The sequence below is a fragment of the Acomys minous genome (assembly GCF_964271855.1).
Source record: "Acomys minous genome assembly, chromosome: 15".
NCBI classification, from domain to species: domain Eukaryota; kingdom Metazoa; phylum Chordata; class Mammalia; order Rodentia; family Muridae; genus Acomys; species Acomys minous.
In genome coordinates this window covers 95,545,271-95,562,038 of record NC_140497.1, presented here as the reverse complement: position 1 = coordinate 95,562,038, position 16,768 = coordinate 95,545,271, and the positions used below count along the sequence as shown (strand labels likewise).

Sequence of the window (16,768 nt, the reverse complement as noted above, 5' to 3'; positions counted from 1 at the left end):
CATGGGGCCAGGTGGGGCCTGCCATGTGCAGGTCAGACGAGTTGGAAGTGGTGTTTGAATTTGGTCCTTCTTAGAATCACAGAATTTTCTGTTTCTGAGTTTAATCGTTTGTGGTGATTTGTAAAGAGTCTGATACTACTCTTAAAAATCTTTTTTTAGCTATAGAGAAGTCTGAGACTACTTCCGAACATACTTGTCAGCTCTGTGGTGGTTGGTTTGACACAAAGATTGGGTTATCAAATCATGTGAGAGGCCATCTGAAAAGACTTGGGAAAACCAAGTGGGACGCTCACAAGTCCCCCATCTGTGTGCTCAGTGAGATGATGCAGAACCAGGACAAGTGCGAGAGCATCCTAAAGGCCCTGAGCAGTCGCCGCACGGTTCCCCGGCCGTTTGTAGCTCAGAAACTCTCAGCAGGTGACGACTTCCTGTCTCAGAATGTTTTACCTCTTGATGAATACCATAATGGTCTAAAGACAGAGGCTCTCTCAGTGTCAGCATCAGAGGAAGAAGGGCTGAGCTTCTTAAGTGAATGTGACGAGACAAAACCTGAGCTGCCCAGTGGGAAAAAGAGCCAGTCTCTTACCCTCATAGAACTTCTTAAAAATAAAAGGATGGGAGAAGAAAGGAGCTCTGCTATTTCTCCTCAGAAGATCCATAACCAGACAGCAAGAAAGAGGTTTGTTCAGAAATGTGTTCTTCCATTAAATGAAGACAGTCCATTGATGTATCAGCCACAAAAAATGGACTTGGCTATGCACTCAGGTAAGAGGTTGCCTGTGAGTCTGTGAACGCAGCTGGGCGGTGCCTCTGAGCACTTCCCGTGTGCTGCTGCCCCGCAGAGCATATGGAGGTCTGCTCCAGCTGCCCCGTGGATGCCCAGCGGTACTGGGTCTCTGCCTCCTTTCTTGGTCTGAATGTAAGTTGAGAACAAAAGCAAAACATACACACGCGCCCCCCCCCCATGCGCACACTCCCCTACACCAAGCCCACGGAAGCAGTGTTGCAGGGCCATGAGAGGCTGGTTTGTTGAAAGGGAAGACCTCTAGCCTGTTTCTGCCAGTGCTACATAGTGATGTGTTGAGAACTGAGCTGCTGAGTCCCTGAAGCCTTGTTGTATTATGGGATGGTGTAGGGTTAGAAGACTGTAGTGAATGCCCGTGTTTGCTTGGCCTTTTGGGTTGTGTTCTCCTGAACAGAGCAGGTGCTTCCCTCGGTACTGGTCCGCTGAGTTTCTGTGCGTTGAAGGGACGTTGTGAGTGTGCTGAGGTGGTGGGCAAGTGACAAAACCTAGTGTTGGTATTCTTAGCTCTGGCTTAGACTCGGGCACTGGAAGGGAGTTTTGGGTGGATGGATTGGTTGGTTGGTTGATTTTAAAGTTAAAAGTTTTGAAGATTTATGTATGTGAGCAAAAGTTGACTGTATTTAGCTAATAGAAATTGACCATTGGATTAGTAAAGAATCAGGTTACTGTAATTCTGATTTGCTTCTTGGCAAGCACTGAATATCTCAAATAATTTATATTGCAAATTTCGATTTAGGGGAATGCTAATAGTCTGATTGAGGGTTCTGGATGGTGGGGCACTTTGTTCCATGGAGAGGGCCTCTTGGAGCTGGTTACTACTCTGTTCTTTGAAGGATGAAGTTCAGAGGGCGTGTTGGCTGTGTGGCCGTGACGCAGTGTTGGCGTGTTGGCTGTGTGGCCGTGACGCAGTGTTGCTTGTGGCCATCGTCACACTGTTGGCCACACCTGTTGACATGCTTTGGAGACTGAGGTGGTCTGGAAAATTGTAAGATTTCCTACTTGTCAGCATGTTTCCTTTCCTGTGACGGCGTGTTGATCATTTACCTCAACCAAAGCTTTTTAGCAAAGAACCTGAAATGATTAACTTTCATTATTGATTGTCATTTAGAGTAATGACCATGAAGTGCCCTGAATGAACCGCTGTGTCTCATAGCTGTTGACGGTGTGCTTTACCACTTCGCCCAGCCTTCATTGCGAAGCCTAATTTAGAATCTAGCCTTCAATTACCACTTTGTCAAGCAGACTTTTTAATTCTCTTTATTGGTAATGTTGTAAGCTTTGGCCCTTCCCAACAGAACTGTGCTGTTCAGCTCACAGGATGGGATGTTGTAGGAGGTCTAATGGCCCCGAGGAACATGAGATCTGCAGGAAAGTGGTGATAGGCGTTCCCTGGGGAGCGTGGAGGCCCAGGCCAGGCCCTTTCGCCATGCCAAGGCCTCCTTCTGTTAACCTGAGGTGATGCAACAGGCATCTCTAAAGCCATCTTTCCTACACACGTTAGGCTAAGAGAATCTCCCTGTGAAGCGAGGGCTGGATCATAGTTTTCTTTTGAACGCTAGGTATGCCTGTGAAGCTTAGGACATGTGTGCACTGCAATACGGCGTTGACAAGTGCTGTTAGCCTGTCCAACCACTTCCGCGCTTGTGCACGAAAGAAGAGTGCTGGACTTTGGACTGGTGCAGGTATGTTTGAGCTGATGTCGCGGCAAGTCTGTCTGACAGCGTCCTCACCAGACTGGGGCCTGTAGATTACATGATAAGCAGCAACTGAACCCACGATAGTTTTCAGCAACTTGTAAACTGTCAGATTCCATAAATGAGTGTTTTCATCTAGCCCATACTGCTTTGATTTGAGGGAAAGCAGCCCAGTGAACCTTTGAGTTTGTATTCATTCTTTTAAAAATTATACTGTATTTGATCTTTGAAGGCTTTTTTTTTTTAAATGAACAGATACTAGTAAAGATGCCTCTTTGTTAACAAACATGAAACAGATTATAGTACTGCTACTTTGGGAAAAGGTGCTTTATTAGGAAAGGAAATTTAAAATATGTAGAATAATTCATTGGTCTTTGATTTGAATCTTGAAGGGGCGGGGCAAGCCGGAATAATGGCCCTTTTTGACAACTTAGTGCCCCCAACTACATGTAGGATTAATAAACCTTGCTGCCCACTTAAATGTTAACACACACATTTCTGTGTTGTCTTTGGTTGGCTAGTCCAGCTTTAGATAGTCTCTTCATACTGCCTTTTTGTGAGCATTTATCAGCTTACTCATAAAATACACTTACACCTTGCACAAGGCTTTGCTCTTTGATTTGTACTCTCTTAAACTGCTTGCTTTAGCAATTCCATTTCTCTCAAATCTTAAAATATATTCATTTCTAAAGAGAACCTCACAAACCCTTTTTTCCCATTAAGATCTTCTTTCTAATATTTTTATTTCTCTTGCCCTCTTGAGGTCATCGCCTTCTGCTTTCTCGAGTAGTTTTTTGCCTTTTGTTCTTCTTCATGTCCTAAAACTTAACATCTACTGTGTCCTTGTGCTGAAGACGAACTTGTATTCATATTGGTGTCTGTCTTCTGCGTCTTCACTCTGTCTCTTGGCTTGGCATACAAATGGCGGGGACCCCTGTTCATACAGAAGGAGGGAACACCAGTTTACTGATGCGCAGCTCTAACTGTGGGGCTCAGTTTTCATGCACCTGTGCTTTGATTGGCTGCGCAGCTGTGTAGACTCTGAAGCTGGAGGCAGTGAAAGCAGCAGCCATGGAGCCGGCAGATCATTGTGGAGGCTGTGCTGTGCCGTCCACATGCACGGGGCAGAGCGCGGGCTCCTCCCGTTACGCACGGACGTCGTACTCAGAGCTTTGCTCATTTGCCTGCACTTGACTGCAAAGCTGGAGATGAAGCTTGTGACCTGAGTTACTGGTCTCTCTCTCTATGAGAGATCTTCTTCTTGGGTTTGAGTCTAATTAGGAACAGCAGGAGTAGCCCAAGCGTTGACTGGGCCTACTTTAGACTTTGGGGGAGGGGCTTGTAAAAATATTTCCCTAAGTACTTAGCAAATTGTTCTGATGTTTAGTGGGTGAAGTGTTTCTCCACTTGACTGTTGGTCCATTTAAAAAATACTTTCATCTCATTTGAAAAACTTTTCAAAACACAATAGTAGTTTAAGGCACTGATAACCAATACTACCTTTCAATAAAGCAACAAAAACAAGCCCAAACAGAACACTTCATTATTAGAAAGAAAAGGAATATAAAGTGAACTGGATGAAGTCCAGGCCGTCAAGGAAAACAGGAATATTGCAAGTTAAAACTAACCAACATATCAGAAGTGCTAGGAAATCAAGTATGTGTCAGTGCTAGGCATAAAGATAGGAAAACCGCAAACACGAGGGAAGGCCCGGGTGACGTCTCCACAACCAACACCTGCTTTCCTCCCTTAGACAGCGGGACAGTGTGTCCCCATTTAAAGTGAGCTTTCTTGCTTTCTCATGCCAAATAAGAAGTTTTTTATTCAGCTTTTGTTGTTGTTTTGTTTTGTTTCCCAGATAGAAAATTCTGTCAGTATCTATAAGGTCCACACGCCTGTCCCTCCCCAGGGTCTGTATCACAGGGGCCTGCAAGGGTCATTGGGCCATGTGAGTAACAGGCTTAACCTTGAGATAGATAAGTAGACGGGGTGGATGGACAGATGGATGGACAGATGGACGTATACATGCATGCACACGTACATGGATGTGTACATAGAGACAGACACCATATTTCATACAAGTACATCACAAAATTGGAACAATGAAAAGAGGAAAGGGGAGGAAGGAAGCTTCTGTGAGACGCTAGCATGTTCGGTCCCAGCTCAGCTTTCGTTCGTGTAGCTTTTTACTTGTGTGTTTAGTCTTGAAGAAAAAAACCTCAGTAGGGCTGGTAAAGTGGCTTGATGGTTAAAGTGCTTTCTGCATATGCAAGGACCAGAGCTGGGATTCGGTGTCCATGTTGAATAAGCTGGTTGTGGGGACACTCATCTGCAGCCCAGTGGGGACAGCCATCTGCAGCCCAGTGGCAGGAAGTAGAGAAATACTGGCCATCTTGCCTACTTGAAGCTGCAAGCTTCAGGTTCAGTGAGAGAGAGAAAAAAATCTAAAATAAACAAGTAATAAGATAAAAAGGCAATCCGGAGTAGCATGCCAACATCAGCCTCTGCGCTCCACACATGCACACATGTGCGTACAACACAAACATGGAAGTGTAAACATCCTCAAGACTGACACACCTGGTGGTACCGGTGGTAGGAGGAGCTTCTAAGCCTTTGTAGAAGCCATCAGCTCTGGTGTCTTCTGTGCTGTCCAGTGGTATTTCAGAGATGTCTTTTCTGCTAGCCTTAGACCGAAAAGTCTCCTCGACTTCCTAAAATACCAATTTGGTGACAATTCAAGTAGTTGTAATGTGGTGGCTCTTCGTTCTAACATCTTGAGTCCCAACCTGGCCCGGCGGTGGCTCGGGAGGCAGGTGGATCGCTGTGAGTTCGAGGCCAGCCTGGTCTACAAAGTGAGTGCAGGACAGCCAGGGCTACACAGAGAGACCCTGTCTCAAAAAACAAAAGAAAGAAAGAAACAAACAAAAATCTTGAGTCCCACCTGTGAACTCCATTTATGCCCCACACTGTGCCTGGTCACTCGCTCATCTAATTCACTCCAGACTTCGTTTTATTCTTTCTCATTAAAAAGTAATGCTTATTATGACTCATTACATCGGTCTACTCACCATTCGAGCCCTCCTGCCCAAAGTTCCTCTCTGCTTGGGGGCTTGTATGGACTACAGCCGTCCATAGGACCACCTTACACCCGCACTACAGCCGTCCATAGGACCACCTTACACCCGCACTACAGCCGTCCATAGGACCACCTTACACCCGCACTACAGCCGTCCATAGGACCACCTTACACCCGCACTACAGCCGTCCATAGGACCACCTTACACCCGCACTACAGCCGTCCATAGGACCACCTTACACCCGTACTTATGTGGCAGCAGCCGAATTGTTTTTACCTACTATTTTTTTTTACCAACTATTTTTTGAGCTAGATACTAACATAAAGTGGAAACTGGTTACTTATTTAAAATTAATGGAAAATAATTTTTATCCGGAAAGTACTTTGGTAAAGGATCTTATTTGTCTCTCTGCAGAGCACATTTTCCCACAGCGTTGTAGAAGTAATACACACTCATTATGTGATGCGCCCAGCCCACTGTAGTGAAAGAAAGGAGCCGGCGGCTGTAAAAGTTGGCCCTCTAGTGAGACCACTCGCACATTACGCCTGCTTTTCAAACCATCCACTTTAAAAGTGTAATTGTAGGCTGGATCTTAATAGTGGGCATTTTCTCTTCTGTTTTCAGCTTTAACTCTTGGGTGTTCTAACGAACTCAGCAAGGTGCTGAGTGGCTGGTACAGCTTAGAAAAGTGACCCCTGCGCTGTAGGCGAGCTGTGGGGCGTGCTCCAAGCTTGTGGTCACAGTGTCTTCTGTTCCTGTAGTGCTGCAGGCTTGTGATTCAGGCCTATAGCGTACAAGCAGAAAATGCTGATCCTAAAGCTACTTAAAGCAACTCTAACTCAAAGTAGGGTCCCTTGCTTACTCCCCGTGGCTGGGCTGGCTTTGGAGTGAGGAAGCTGTCTCTGCTGTCAGACAGGCCAGGGGGGCATCAGCAGTGGTGACCCCCCGAAGCCGGAGCTGTTGGAGATGAGTACCCAGCGTAGTGCCATATGACAAGGGTCACAGCAGGTCAGTGGCTCTTGTAGCCTGGGCCACCTTTTGAGCAGACTTAGGAATGAAGGGGACTTGTTTGTTCTTGCTTCCCACACACAAAGGAGGAGCACGTGTGTGTTCCAACTTGTCTTTTTTTGGGGGGGGGGGTCTTGTTTGTTTATTTTAGATCTATTTATTTATTTATTTATTTATTATGCAGTGTTCTGCCCCCATATGTGCCTGCATGCGGGAAGAGGGCACCAGATCTCATTATAGGTGGTTGTGAGCCACCGTGTGGTTGCTGGGAATTGAACTCGGGACCTTGGAAGAACAGACAGTGCTCTTAACCTCTGAGCCATCTCTCTAGCCCCCAACTTGTTTTTAAAAGCTATTCATGAGACAGTGTCCATGTTTTCTTAGCTGTGACTTGTCTCAGGACGACTCAATATATGGAATAAGAACATACATGTATGTTTATGTCACAGCGATGTGTCATTCAAACGTGGCCAGATAATGTTGAGTATATTTTTCTAAGATTAGTTCTTTAATGCCAAACTTGATTTTCCTCCCTTAACTATTTTGATGTCATTTTTGCCTTGTGAAGCAGATGGGTAAATGTAACTTTATACTATTTAGAATAACTTGCAAAGGGGACCAGTAATTGTTTTATTATGCCAGGAAAAGGTGTAGGCGTTTTGCCCACTACACGCATCCCTCCAGCTCCTGCTGTGGTCCAGGCACGGTGCTGAGTACTGCAGAGGCAGAGCGGCTTTCATGTATGGTAGAAACACGTGAACATGACTGTGACGTTAAGGCAGACGCCTCGGAAGAGCTGTGTGAAACACAGTGGAGCACAGAGAGGAGGGAGAGCGCCCCGTGAGCTCAGAGCAGCGGAGGCGCTCTCAGATGGCACTTGTGTGCAGCCGCTGATCTTGTCAGTGGCTCACTAAGTGCTGGAATTTGAACCCAGTGCTTGGTTGGTTTAATGCTAGAAACGTACCAATCCCAGCATAAGTTGGTTTATTTGAGCCTCAAAGATACTTGGTTCGAATGGAAAGTTGGTGTCCGGAGAGGAAAGGAACAATACTTGAAAAAAGAGGGATTAATGTGGGAAAATTAAATGTTTATTAAAAACAAAAAACAAAAAACCAGGAAGCAGGAGGTAAGGAATTAAGTTAGACAGGTGAGGTAAGTTAAATAGAAGATGTAGGAAGCTAATTAAAAGTTGGAACTGGATTTATAATGAAGCAAGATTCCTTGGTGTAGGTGAGGTGTGGGTGAGGTGTGAGTGTGGGTGAGGTGTGGGTGAGGTGTGAGTGTGGGTGAGATGTGGGTGAGGTGTGGGTGTGGGTGAGGTGTGGGTGAGGTGTGAGTGTGGGTGAGGTGTGGGTGAGGTGTAGGTGTGGGTGAGGTGTGGGTGAGGTGTGAGTGTGGGTGAGATGTGGGTGAGGTGTGGGTGTGGGTGAGGTGTGGGTGAGGTGTGAGTGTGGGTGAGGTGTGAGTGGGGTGTGAGCGTGGGTGAGGTGTGGGTGTGGGTGAGGTGTGAGTGTGGGTGAGGTGTGAGTGGGGTGTGAGTGTGGGTGAGGTGTGGGTGAGGTGTGAGTGTGGGTGAGGTGTGAGTGTGGGTGAGGTGTGGTTGAGGTGTGAGTGTGGGTGAGGTGTGAGTGTGGGTGAGGTGTGGGTGAGGTGTGAGTGTGGGTGAGGTGTGAGTGTGGGTGAGGTGTGGGTGAGGTGTGAGTGGGGTGTGAGTGTGGGTGAGGTGTGGGTGAGGTGTGAGTGTGGGTGAGGTGTGAGTGTGGGTGAGGTGTGAGTGGGGTGTGAGTGTGGGTGAGGTGTGAGTGTGGGTGAGGTGTGGGTGAGGTGTGAGTGTGGGTGAGGTATGGGTGAGGTGTGAGTGTGGGTGAGGTGTGAGTGTGGGTGAGGTGTGGGTGAGGTGTGAGTGTGGGTGAGGTGTGAGTGTGGGTGAGGTGTGGGTGAGGTGTGAGTGGGGTGTGAGTGTGGGTGAGGTGTGGGTGAGGTGTGAGTGTGGGTGAGGTGTGAGTGTGGGTGAGGTGTGAGTGGGGTGTGAGTGTGGGTGAGGTGTGAGTGTGGGTGAGGTGTGAGTGTGGGTGAGGTGTGGGTGAGGTGTGAGTGAGGTGTGGTGTGGCTGAGGTGAGGTGTGAGTGAGGTGTGAGTGTGGGTGAGGTGTGAGTGGGGTGTGAGTGTGGGTGAGGTGTGAGTGTGGGTGAGGTATGAGTGGGGTGTGAGTGTGGGTGAGGTGTGAGTGTGGGTGAGGTGTGAGTGTGGGTGAGGTGTGGGTGAGGTGTGAGTGAGGTGTGGTGTGGCTGAGGTGAGGTGTGAGTGAGGTGTGGTGTGGCTGAGGTGAGGTGTGAGTGGGGTGTGGTGTGGCTGAGGTGAGGTGTGGTGTGGCTGAGGTGAGGTGTGAGTGGGGTGTGGTGTGGCTGAGGTGAGGTGTGAGTGGGGTGTGGTGTGGCTGAGGTGAGGTGTGGTGTGGCTGAGGTGAGGTGTGGGTGTGGTGAGGTGTGGTTTTTTTCGACAGGGTCTCTGCTATGTGGTTTTCTCCTGGAGCACACTCTGTAGATCAGGCAGCCTGTAACTCCAAGGCCGGCCTGCTTCTGCTCCTGAGTGCTAGGATTAAAGGTGTGCACCTCTGTGCTGGGCTCAAAACCCATTTCAGTCCTTCTTAAAAGGACTTAAGTGGTGCTTTGGAAATTATTTTTTTAAACAAAAGATTTGATTAGGAGGAGAAGTTTTAAGAGCATAAGGCATTAAGAATAATTTTAAGACATAAGTCATTCAGAGTAATGACGATAGGACTGTGAAATGGGGAACAAGGGATAGGCAGCTAGTATGGTGAAAATAAACTGCGCGGCAGAGGGCTAGGGTTAAAGGAAGGAGAGGCAGGAGTCGGGTGGCTGGAGGGCGGTGCATCTGTAAATAACCACCGGAAGGCACTGCCGTCTCTGTCTGTAATAACCACCGGAAGGCACTGCCGTCTCTGTCTGTAATAACCACTGGAAGGCACTGCCGTCTCTGACTGTAATAACCACCGGAAGGCACTGCCGTCTCTGACTGTAATAACCACCAGAAGGCACTGCCGTCTCTCTTCACTGCTGTTCTCAAGCTGTCCGTCTACCACCACCAGGGAAACACTTGAGGTCTGTGGTGCCTGGCTTTGCTTGTCATTGGTTACAAAGCTTAATTCTATTTGATTGTGTGTGTCCCCCCCCCCCCCCCCCCCCCCCCCCCCCCCCCGTCTGTCTCCAGTCTGGTCAGTTTGTCTAGTGACCCTACTATTTTTATTATTCGTTAATTTTCTAGGATTTACTTTTTATATGTTGTAAATTTGGGAGGGGAGTGGTTGGTTGGTTGGTTTTTTTTTCAAGACACAATTTTTCTGTGTAGCCTTGGCTGTCCTGGACTCACTCTGTAGACCAGGCTGGCTTCAAACTCACAGCGATCCTCCTGCCTCTGCCTCCCGAGTGCTGGGATTAAAGGTGCATGTCACCACCGGGTCAACCTGGTCTACTGAGCAAGTTCCCAGACAGCCAGGGCTACACAGAGGAACCATGTCTGGAAAGAAAAAAAAAAAAGTTGGTACTTCACTGGCTGTCTTTATGTTTAGTTCCTGGACAGGAGGAAATTGCTTTTTGAAATCTTAAGTCGTAGTTCACCTTGGCAGTCAAGAAGCCTGATTGTGGTGCTGGGGCGTGATGTGTGGACTCCGCGCACTGTTTCTCTCTCACTGACTTCCTCTGGCATGAGCATGCCACGCCCACCTCTCCTCCTTACAGCACTGGGTACATTTGTGCAGTCCCATGCAAAGTGAGTCTGTGGCAGCCTTTGTGTGAAATCACTAAAAGTTTTCAGACTGCAGCAAGGGAGCATTAAACCCAGTGGGAGGCCTCTGCCGCTGCACATCTATCTGTAAAGCTACAGAAAGCGTATGGGAAAGAATTGGCCGCCTTTTGAGTGAAAGCCTCTCCTCCCTTAGTTCCCGACGTACAGCAGCTAGCGTGTCTCTTTAAGATAACCACCCCACCAACCCCCCCACCAACCAACCTCACCAACCACCCCCATCAACCTCCCTACCAAACCCCCCACCAAACCCCCCCAGTAACCCCCCCACCAACCACTCCCAATAACCCCCACCAACCACTCCCAATAACCCCCACCAACCCCCCCACCAAACCCCCCACTAACCCCCCACCAACCACCCCCACCAAACCCCCCCACCAAACCCCCCACTAACCCCCCCACCAAGCAGATGTAGTTCTTTTTCAGTTGAAGCAGAGAGAAATAAACCGCTCCTTTGAACAGACTTACCTGCTTGCGTCTTAAGAGCCTTGGGAGTCAGCTCGAGCAGAGAGAAGGGAGTTTCTCAGACTCACACTGAGGACACCTCGGGACACATACCCTTCCCACTTCTCAGCTGCCACTGCCACCCTCACCACCCCAGTCACCTGCTTTCCGTGACTTACTTCCTGCTGCTCTTTCCAATAAGCTCACAGTTGCTTCTGCTTGAACGCGCTAACTGCACAGAAGAGCCACTTCCTTCCCCCTGCAGCGCTGTCCCATCCTTCTCTTTGAGGAGCTCTGTGCGCTTGTGGGGCTGACTGGAGGGAGAGACCAGCTGCCTCTCACAGGAAGGGTCACTGTGCTCTCTCTCCCGCGTGCTCCCTTACTGTGGTGCCGTGCTGCAGTTTAACTCGAAGGCCTCGCCAGGTGTTAGGCTTCCCTCCCTCCAGAGTGGTGACTGTTTATTGGGAGACTTAAGTTGTTGCCAAGAAGTAGGACGGTTGTCACAAATGCTAGAAACGTGGAGCCGCCTGTGGAGCCACATGAGGGGTGGAGGAGGCTGGAGGAGCAAGCAAGCTTGTTGCCGTGTGCGGGACACGGAGCCATTCCGCTGAGGGTCAGAAGAGCGCTGTGACTGCAGTATTGGCGGAATGTGGACGGAAGAGGCCATCCTGCTGATGGCTCAGGCAGAAGTGAGGAGCAAGTGCTGGAACCCGAGTGTAGAGGTCATCCTTACACTGTGAAGAGTCGGGCAGAGCTGTGTGTGCCATGGGGACATGTAGAACCCAGAAGGAAGAGCTAGGGTGTCTGGCGCCTGACGCTTCCTCACAGCAGTGTCCACCCTGGCAGCCATGCGTGCGCTGTGAGAGGACACTCACTGCCTAAAGCTGCAGCTAAACTACAATTAAAGCAATAGGATGGCAAGACTGGCAAGCCAGAGTAAGGAGTGGTGGGTGTTTGGGAGAAAATTCTGAATGTGTCAAGAGACCCCTTGCTAAAAAGAGTCTCAGATATGAGGAAGCCAGACACTGTTGTTTTACATTGAGGGCCTGTGGCAGCCCTGGCTTCCGTGGCCCATGTGACCTAACAGACCCACTGCTCCAAAAGTGGTATTAAATCTGCAAGCCCCAGAACCTCAGTACTGCAGGAGCGTAACTTACACGGGGCCCGAACAGTGTGTCCCCACGAGGGTAACTTAGCATCCAGTAGAAACAGGAGTCAGGGACCAAACTGCTGCACAGAAGCTATTGTAGCGCAGCGTGGAGGGGCTGGAATCAGACTCCTCCAGGACCCCAGGGCTGTGGGGACACGAGACTCCCACCTAAGGGAGCGGAAGCAGCAGTAGGAGGAGGGCTGCCCAGATGCCCGCGGGACGGGACTCTCGAGTGTGTCCCGGGGCGCATGCTGAGCTGTAAGCTTGGATGCTGTTCTTACCAGCTTGTGGGTGAATGTGCAGCAGGTTCCTTTGTCGCTCTTGCCATTTGAAATGTGTGTCTGTCCTCGTGCTGTGTGTGGAAGTGGAGAGCTTGTGTGACTTCACAGACTAGCTTATGGCAAGATACCACGGCTCGACTCTCACCCACTCACTTGACTCTTGATCTGGTCCCAAATGCGTGTGCCTGCTGTGTTGAGGAAGATAGTAAGTTGTAGGAGGATAGAAGATAAAACTCAGTTTTATTGCCAACAGAGGAATTTTAACAAGTGTGTGTGTGTGTGTGTGTGTGTGTGTGTGTGTGTGTGTGTGTGTGTGTGTGTAGTTATGTATATTTAAGTTTGTTGAAAGAGTCTTAAGAGATGATTAGAGGCTACAGGGCTCTTCTCTTGAAGGGATTAAATGCCATTATTGTGGAAACGAGCTAGTTACAACAGGAATGACAAAAGTGATGAGGCTACCAAATGTCCCCTCGGCTTTCTGTGTGCATAGCCACCTTCCTGCCTTGGTATTGTCAAGCAAGAAGACGGTGCTGCACGCAGGGACTTCCCAGCCTCTGGGACTGTGAACCAAACACACTTGGGTTGTTTTCTCCACCCCGTCTATGGTATTGTGAGACAGCAGCAGACAGCGCACTAAGACGCATAGACGTGACCAGTTAAGGAAGCAGGTGTTGCCCTAGGTCTTGAGTGATTGGGCAGGGATGAGTGCAAGCACTTAAAAGTGTCAATGGGGAATTTTAAGGTCGGCAGAGTGTAGTTCTTGACCACAGAACCTTCATGTAACACCAAATGAGTCCTCGTCCTCTGAAGTTGTTTGTACAATGAAGAAAAAATAAAGAAAACTTCTTCAAAGCAATTATTGTATACAACGTACAGAACAACTGAAAGCGCAAAGGCTTCATGTAATTACGTCAGTGCCGCAAGTAACCTGTTCCTTCTGTGTGTAAACCGGAGCGCTTGTTGAGAAAACAGACTCGACTCAGGGTGCTTGTCGTCGGCGCGCAGCACAGTGGGGCCTTCCACGTTTAGTAAACACAGCGCTGTTGTCAAGCCTTTGCGCGTGGCTGATTTTGCCGTAGCACATGAGGTCCTCCGTTACACTCAGATAACCTCACAGACTTTGAGCCCAGTCCTCGGGATGACTGGTTCCCTGCGCACTGTCTGCAGTCTGAGCGGCACAGGAGGGCCTGTTGCCGCCCACAGCAGCGGCGTAGTCACAGAGACGAGAAGCTCCTGACACCAGCGCACGGCGGACTCGAAGAAGAAGTGTTAGACCTGAGATGTTGCACGTTGGTCCATCTGGAACTCACCTGTGGCGGACGTGCTTGTGCAGTGTTCTTTGTGTTCCGTGGAGCATCTCATGTCCGTTGTCTCGGATGGAGCAGGTGCCACACGAGTGTCTGCCTTGTGTACGTGTTTGTTACTCATTTCTACAGACTTTTCTAAACGTGTGCACAGCGTTACAGGGGTGGGGTAGACGCTAGGATTAAGCAAACTTCTTGTTCAGTGTACTCATTTTAGCTGCTAAACCCTGTTTGGGGAACTAAGGAATATTAAAATAGTGATGTTATTAATACATTTTATTTCCAGGAGTCTGAGCTTTTCATTATCTTACTCTTAGGAATAAATTTCGAAGGAATTTTCAATGCAGGAACTTCTGTGACATGTCTTGGAAACCGCTTAGCAGACTGTACCAGCTGCACAATGACAGCGGCCCTGTTTTCTGATGTCCTGCCACCTTCAAATGCTAATGCTGGAATTTTTGTTTTATTTACAATTTAAAGATGATCATTCACCAAACAGCTTCTAGAGTCTGTACAGCATCAGAATTCAGAAAATGCCATTCTTCCTCGTTCATGTAAAATATTCTGGTCTTATGGATGCAGGCTGTCTGGTCGCATGTTTCAAGTACCCAGCACATCTGTACCACTGAGCATGGTAGCTCATGACACATCCTTTGCCTCCTTTCTTACGGTTCTCTTCCTGTTTGCTGACAGTAGCATTCTGGGAAGATTTGTAGGATTGTTGATGCATTCTATTTGTATCCTACTTTGTAATTTACTTGGATCCTACAAGGACTTTATTTATTTATTATTTAATGTAATGTAGCAAGTTTGACAAGCAGTAAGTCCTTGAGAGGAAGGTTGTACCTTTGGTCTAGTTAACCCTTGCTGTGTCCTACATCCCAGAGGCAGGTGTGGGGAGGGGTAACTGATCGCTAGCAGAAGTCACTTAAATTTTAAATTGCTCACCACAGGTTAGCTATGGAAACTAAATATATGGTGTTTGACTCATTCATACTAGCTGTGGTGAAGAGCCTAGTTCCCACACAAGTTAGACTGTGACGCATACCTAAGATAGTGCAGAACTGACGGTTGCACCTGGGTATTTAGACAAGTGGTGCATTCGTGTTCTAGGAAGGCGAGTTGCCCATATTGCACTGTGAAAACAGATTTCCATCCCTCCACCATCTGAACGATGATGGTTAAATTATTAGGTTTTGCTTTATTTTTGCTCCAGAAACACTTGTTGAGTCTCTGCCGTGTACCAGACTCTTGACTGAGATAACTAATGACAACTCGAAAAGAAATGGACAGAGCTGGGTCATCTTGCCTTTGAGTTGGCTGTTGTTCAGCGCCTGACTTCAGGCTGGCCTCTGCTTACTAGTCTCTTGTTCTAATAATAAGTAGGAAAAACACCCACGAGTCTTAGAGATTTCACTTTTAAATAGACAAAAAGCTGGAAATCATGACGGAGTTTTTACTTTTCCTATGGTTTGAGTTGCCGTGTGCATCTGTGCTGCCTCGCTGCGCGCCTGCTGTGAGGAGCTCTGCTCTGTGGCTCTGTAATGGCAGCGCCTTTTCTCTTGGAAGCTGGACTTGGAACAGCCCACTTCCCAGGCTCACTGAGCAGCCCATCCCTGTCCCCTTACTTGGACTTGCTTCGTGGATGAGAGAAGCCACCTCAGTAATCCTTGTGCTTCACGGATCCCCCACTCGGATCCCTAGGGAAGAACTCTCTGTTCTCTTCCTGCTACTTGACAAGCAGCGTCCGCCATTACTGTCATCCCTTTGTTCCAAGGACCACCGAACATTGTGTCCTCCCTACTAGATCAACCAATAAAAAAATCTCTTCTTCCATTGATTCATACTTTTGGAATAAATAACTAAAGGGAAATTTCAGTAATGGAAAAATGTCAAAACCAGCACTAATATATTTGGTCTACCCTTTAAAACAATTTTTAGAAAGCTTTCTTTTTAAATCACATCTTAAAAATTAATTACTGGAGAAAATACAGTGTGAAAAGCTGTAAAGAAAAGTTAGCATCAAGCTGAGCTATGTTTGCTCTTGAATTCAGCAGACATTGATTTTTCATTGAGCTTTGAATTGCATTCTTATTCCATTGCTCAGTTTGCTAGGTTAACCTAAAAGAGTAGTGATCAAATGCAAATTTAATTAATTCGCATTACAGAGTTGTGATTTTTCTGCAAATAAGATGTTTAAAATTATGTTAAAAATAAAGGTTCTCATTAGTGTAATTATTAACCAACCGAGCTCCCTGTTCTTTAGCCACATTTTCTTGGTTTTACTTGCATGTGGTAGAGCTTTATTTGAAAACAGTGGCACAGAACAAATGCGTGCCGATACTACACTGCTGTAGGAGTCAGTGCATGCCCGAAGCAGGGAGCTGACCTGGACTTTGCCGATGTGATGGTGTGACCTCTCTGTTGTGTAGGGATGTGTTATGCAAATGAGGAATTTTAAATTGTTCTCTTCCTTTTTTAGCCTTAGATTGTAAGCAAAAGAAATCAAGGTCAAGATCTGGAAGCAAGAAGAAGATGCTAACGTTACCTCACGGTGCTGACGAGGTTTACATCCTTCGATGCAGGTGTGTGCCTCCGTGGCCGAGAGTGGTCCCTTCTTTACACGCCCTTCAGATGGAGTAGCTGGCGTTCTTATTTTGTGGCAGGCTTAGAATCTTTTGTTTGTTTGGTTTTTTTTTTTAAAGATCGATCTATCTATCTATCTATCTATCTATCTATCTATCTATCTATCTAATTATGTATACAGTGCCCTGCCTGCTTGTACCTCTGCAGGCCAGTTCACATTGTAGATGGTTGCGCGCCACCATGTGATTGCTGGGAATTGAACTCAGGAGCCTTTGGAAGAGCAGGCAGCACTCTTAACCACTGAGCAATCCCTCCAGCACGTTTTTTGTTTTTTTGTTTTTTGTTTTTGAGACAGGGTTTCTCTGTGTAGCTTTGGCTGTCCTAGACTCCCTTTGTAGACCAGGCTGGCCTTGAACTCAGAGACATCCTCCTGCCTCTGCCTCCCGAGTGCTGGGATTAAAGGCGGGCACCTCCACTGCCCGACTTGGCTTAGAATCTTAATTCAGCATATACTTCAACAGCTAGTTGCTTCAACAGCTAGTAAAAAATTAGGTCTGTACATTAGCCACGTGCCATTTTATACTGTAATCGATAAAA

The 16,768-nt window shown here is 47.6% G+C and overlaps 1 protein-coding gene across 15 annotated transcripts in view; it reads left to right on the top strand.

Moving 5' to 3' along the window:
* Positions 1–16,768, top strand: part of ZNF644 (zinc finger protein 644) — an 88,853-nt gene that overhangs the window by 69,874 nt on the left and 2,211 nt on the right. For 7 of the 15 annotated variants that reach the window (XM_084759799.1, XM_084759802.1, XM_084759796.1 and 4 more), the window contains 3 exons: positions 160–765; positions 2,365–2,487; positions 16,068–16,170. In XM_084759799.1, coding sequence (XP_084615925.1) covers positions 160–765; positions 2,365–2,487; positions 16,068–16,170 — 832 coding nt within the window. Of the gene's footprint in view, positions 1–159; positions 766–2,364; positions 2,488–12,453; positions 12,575–12,604; positions 13,691–16,067; positions 16,171–16,768 lie in introns of those variants that run through there. The other 8 variants (XM_084759792.1, XM_084759790.1, XM_084759793.1 and 5 more) reach the window with 3 other exon arrangements.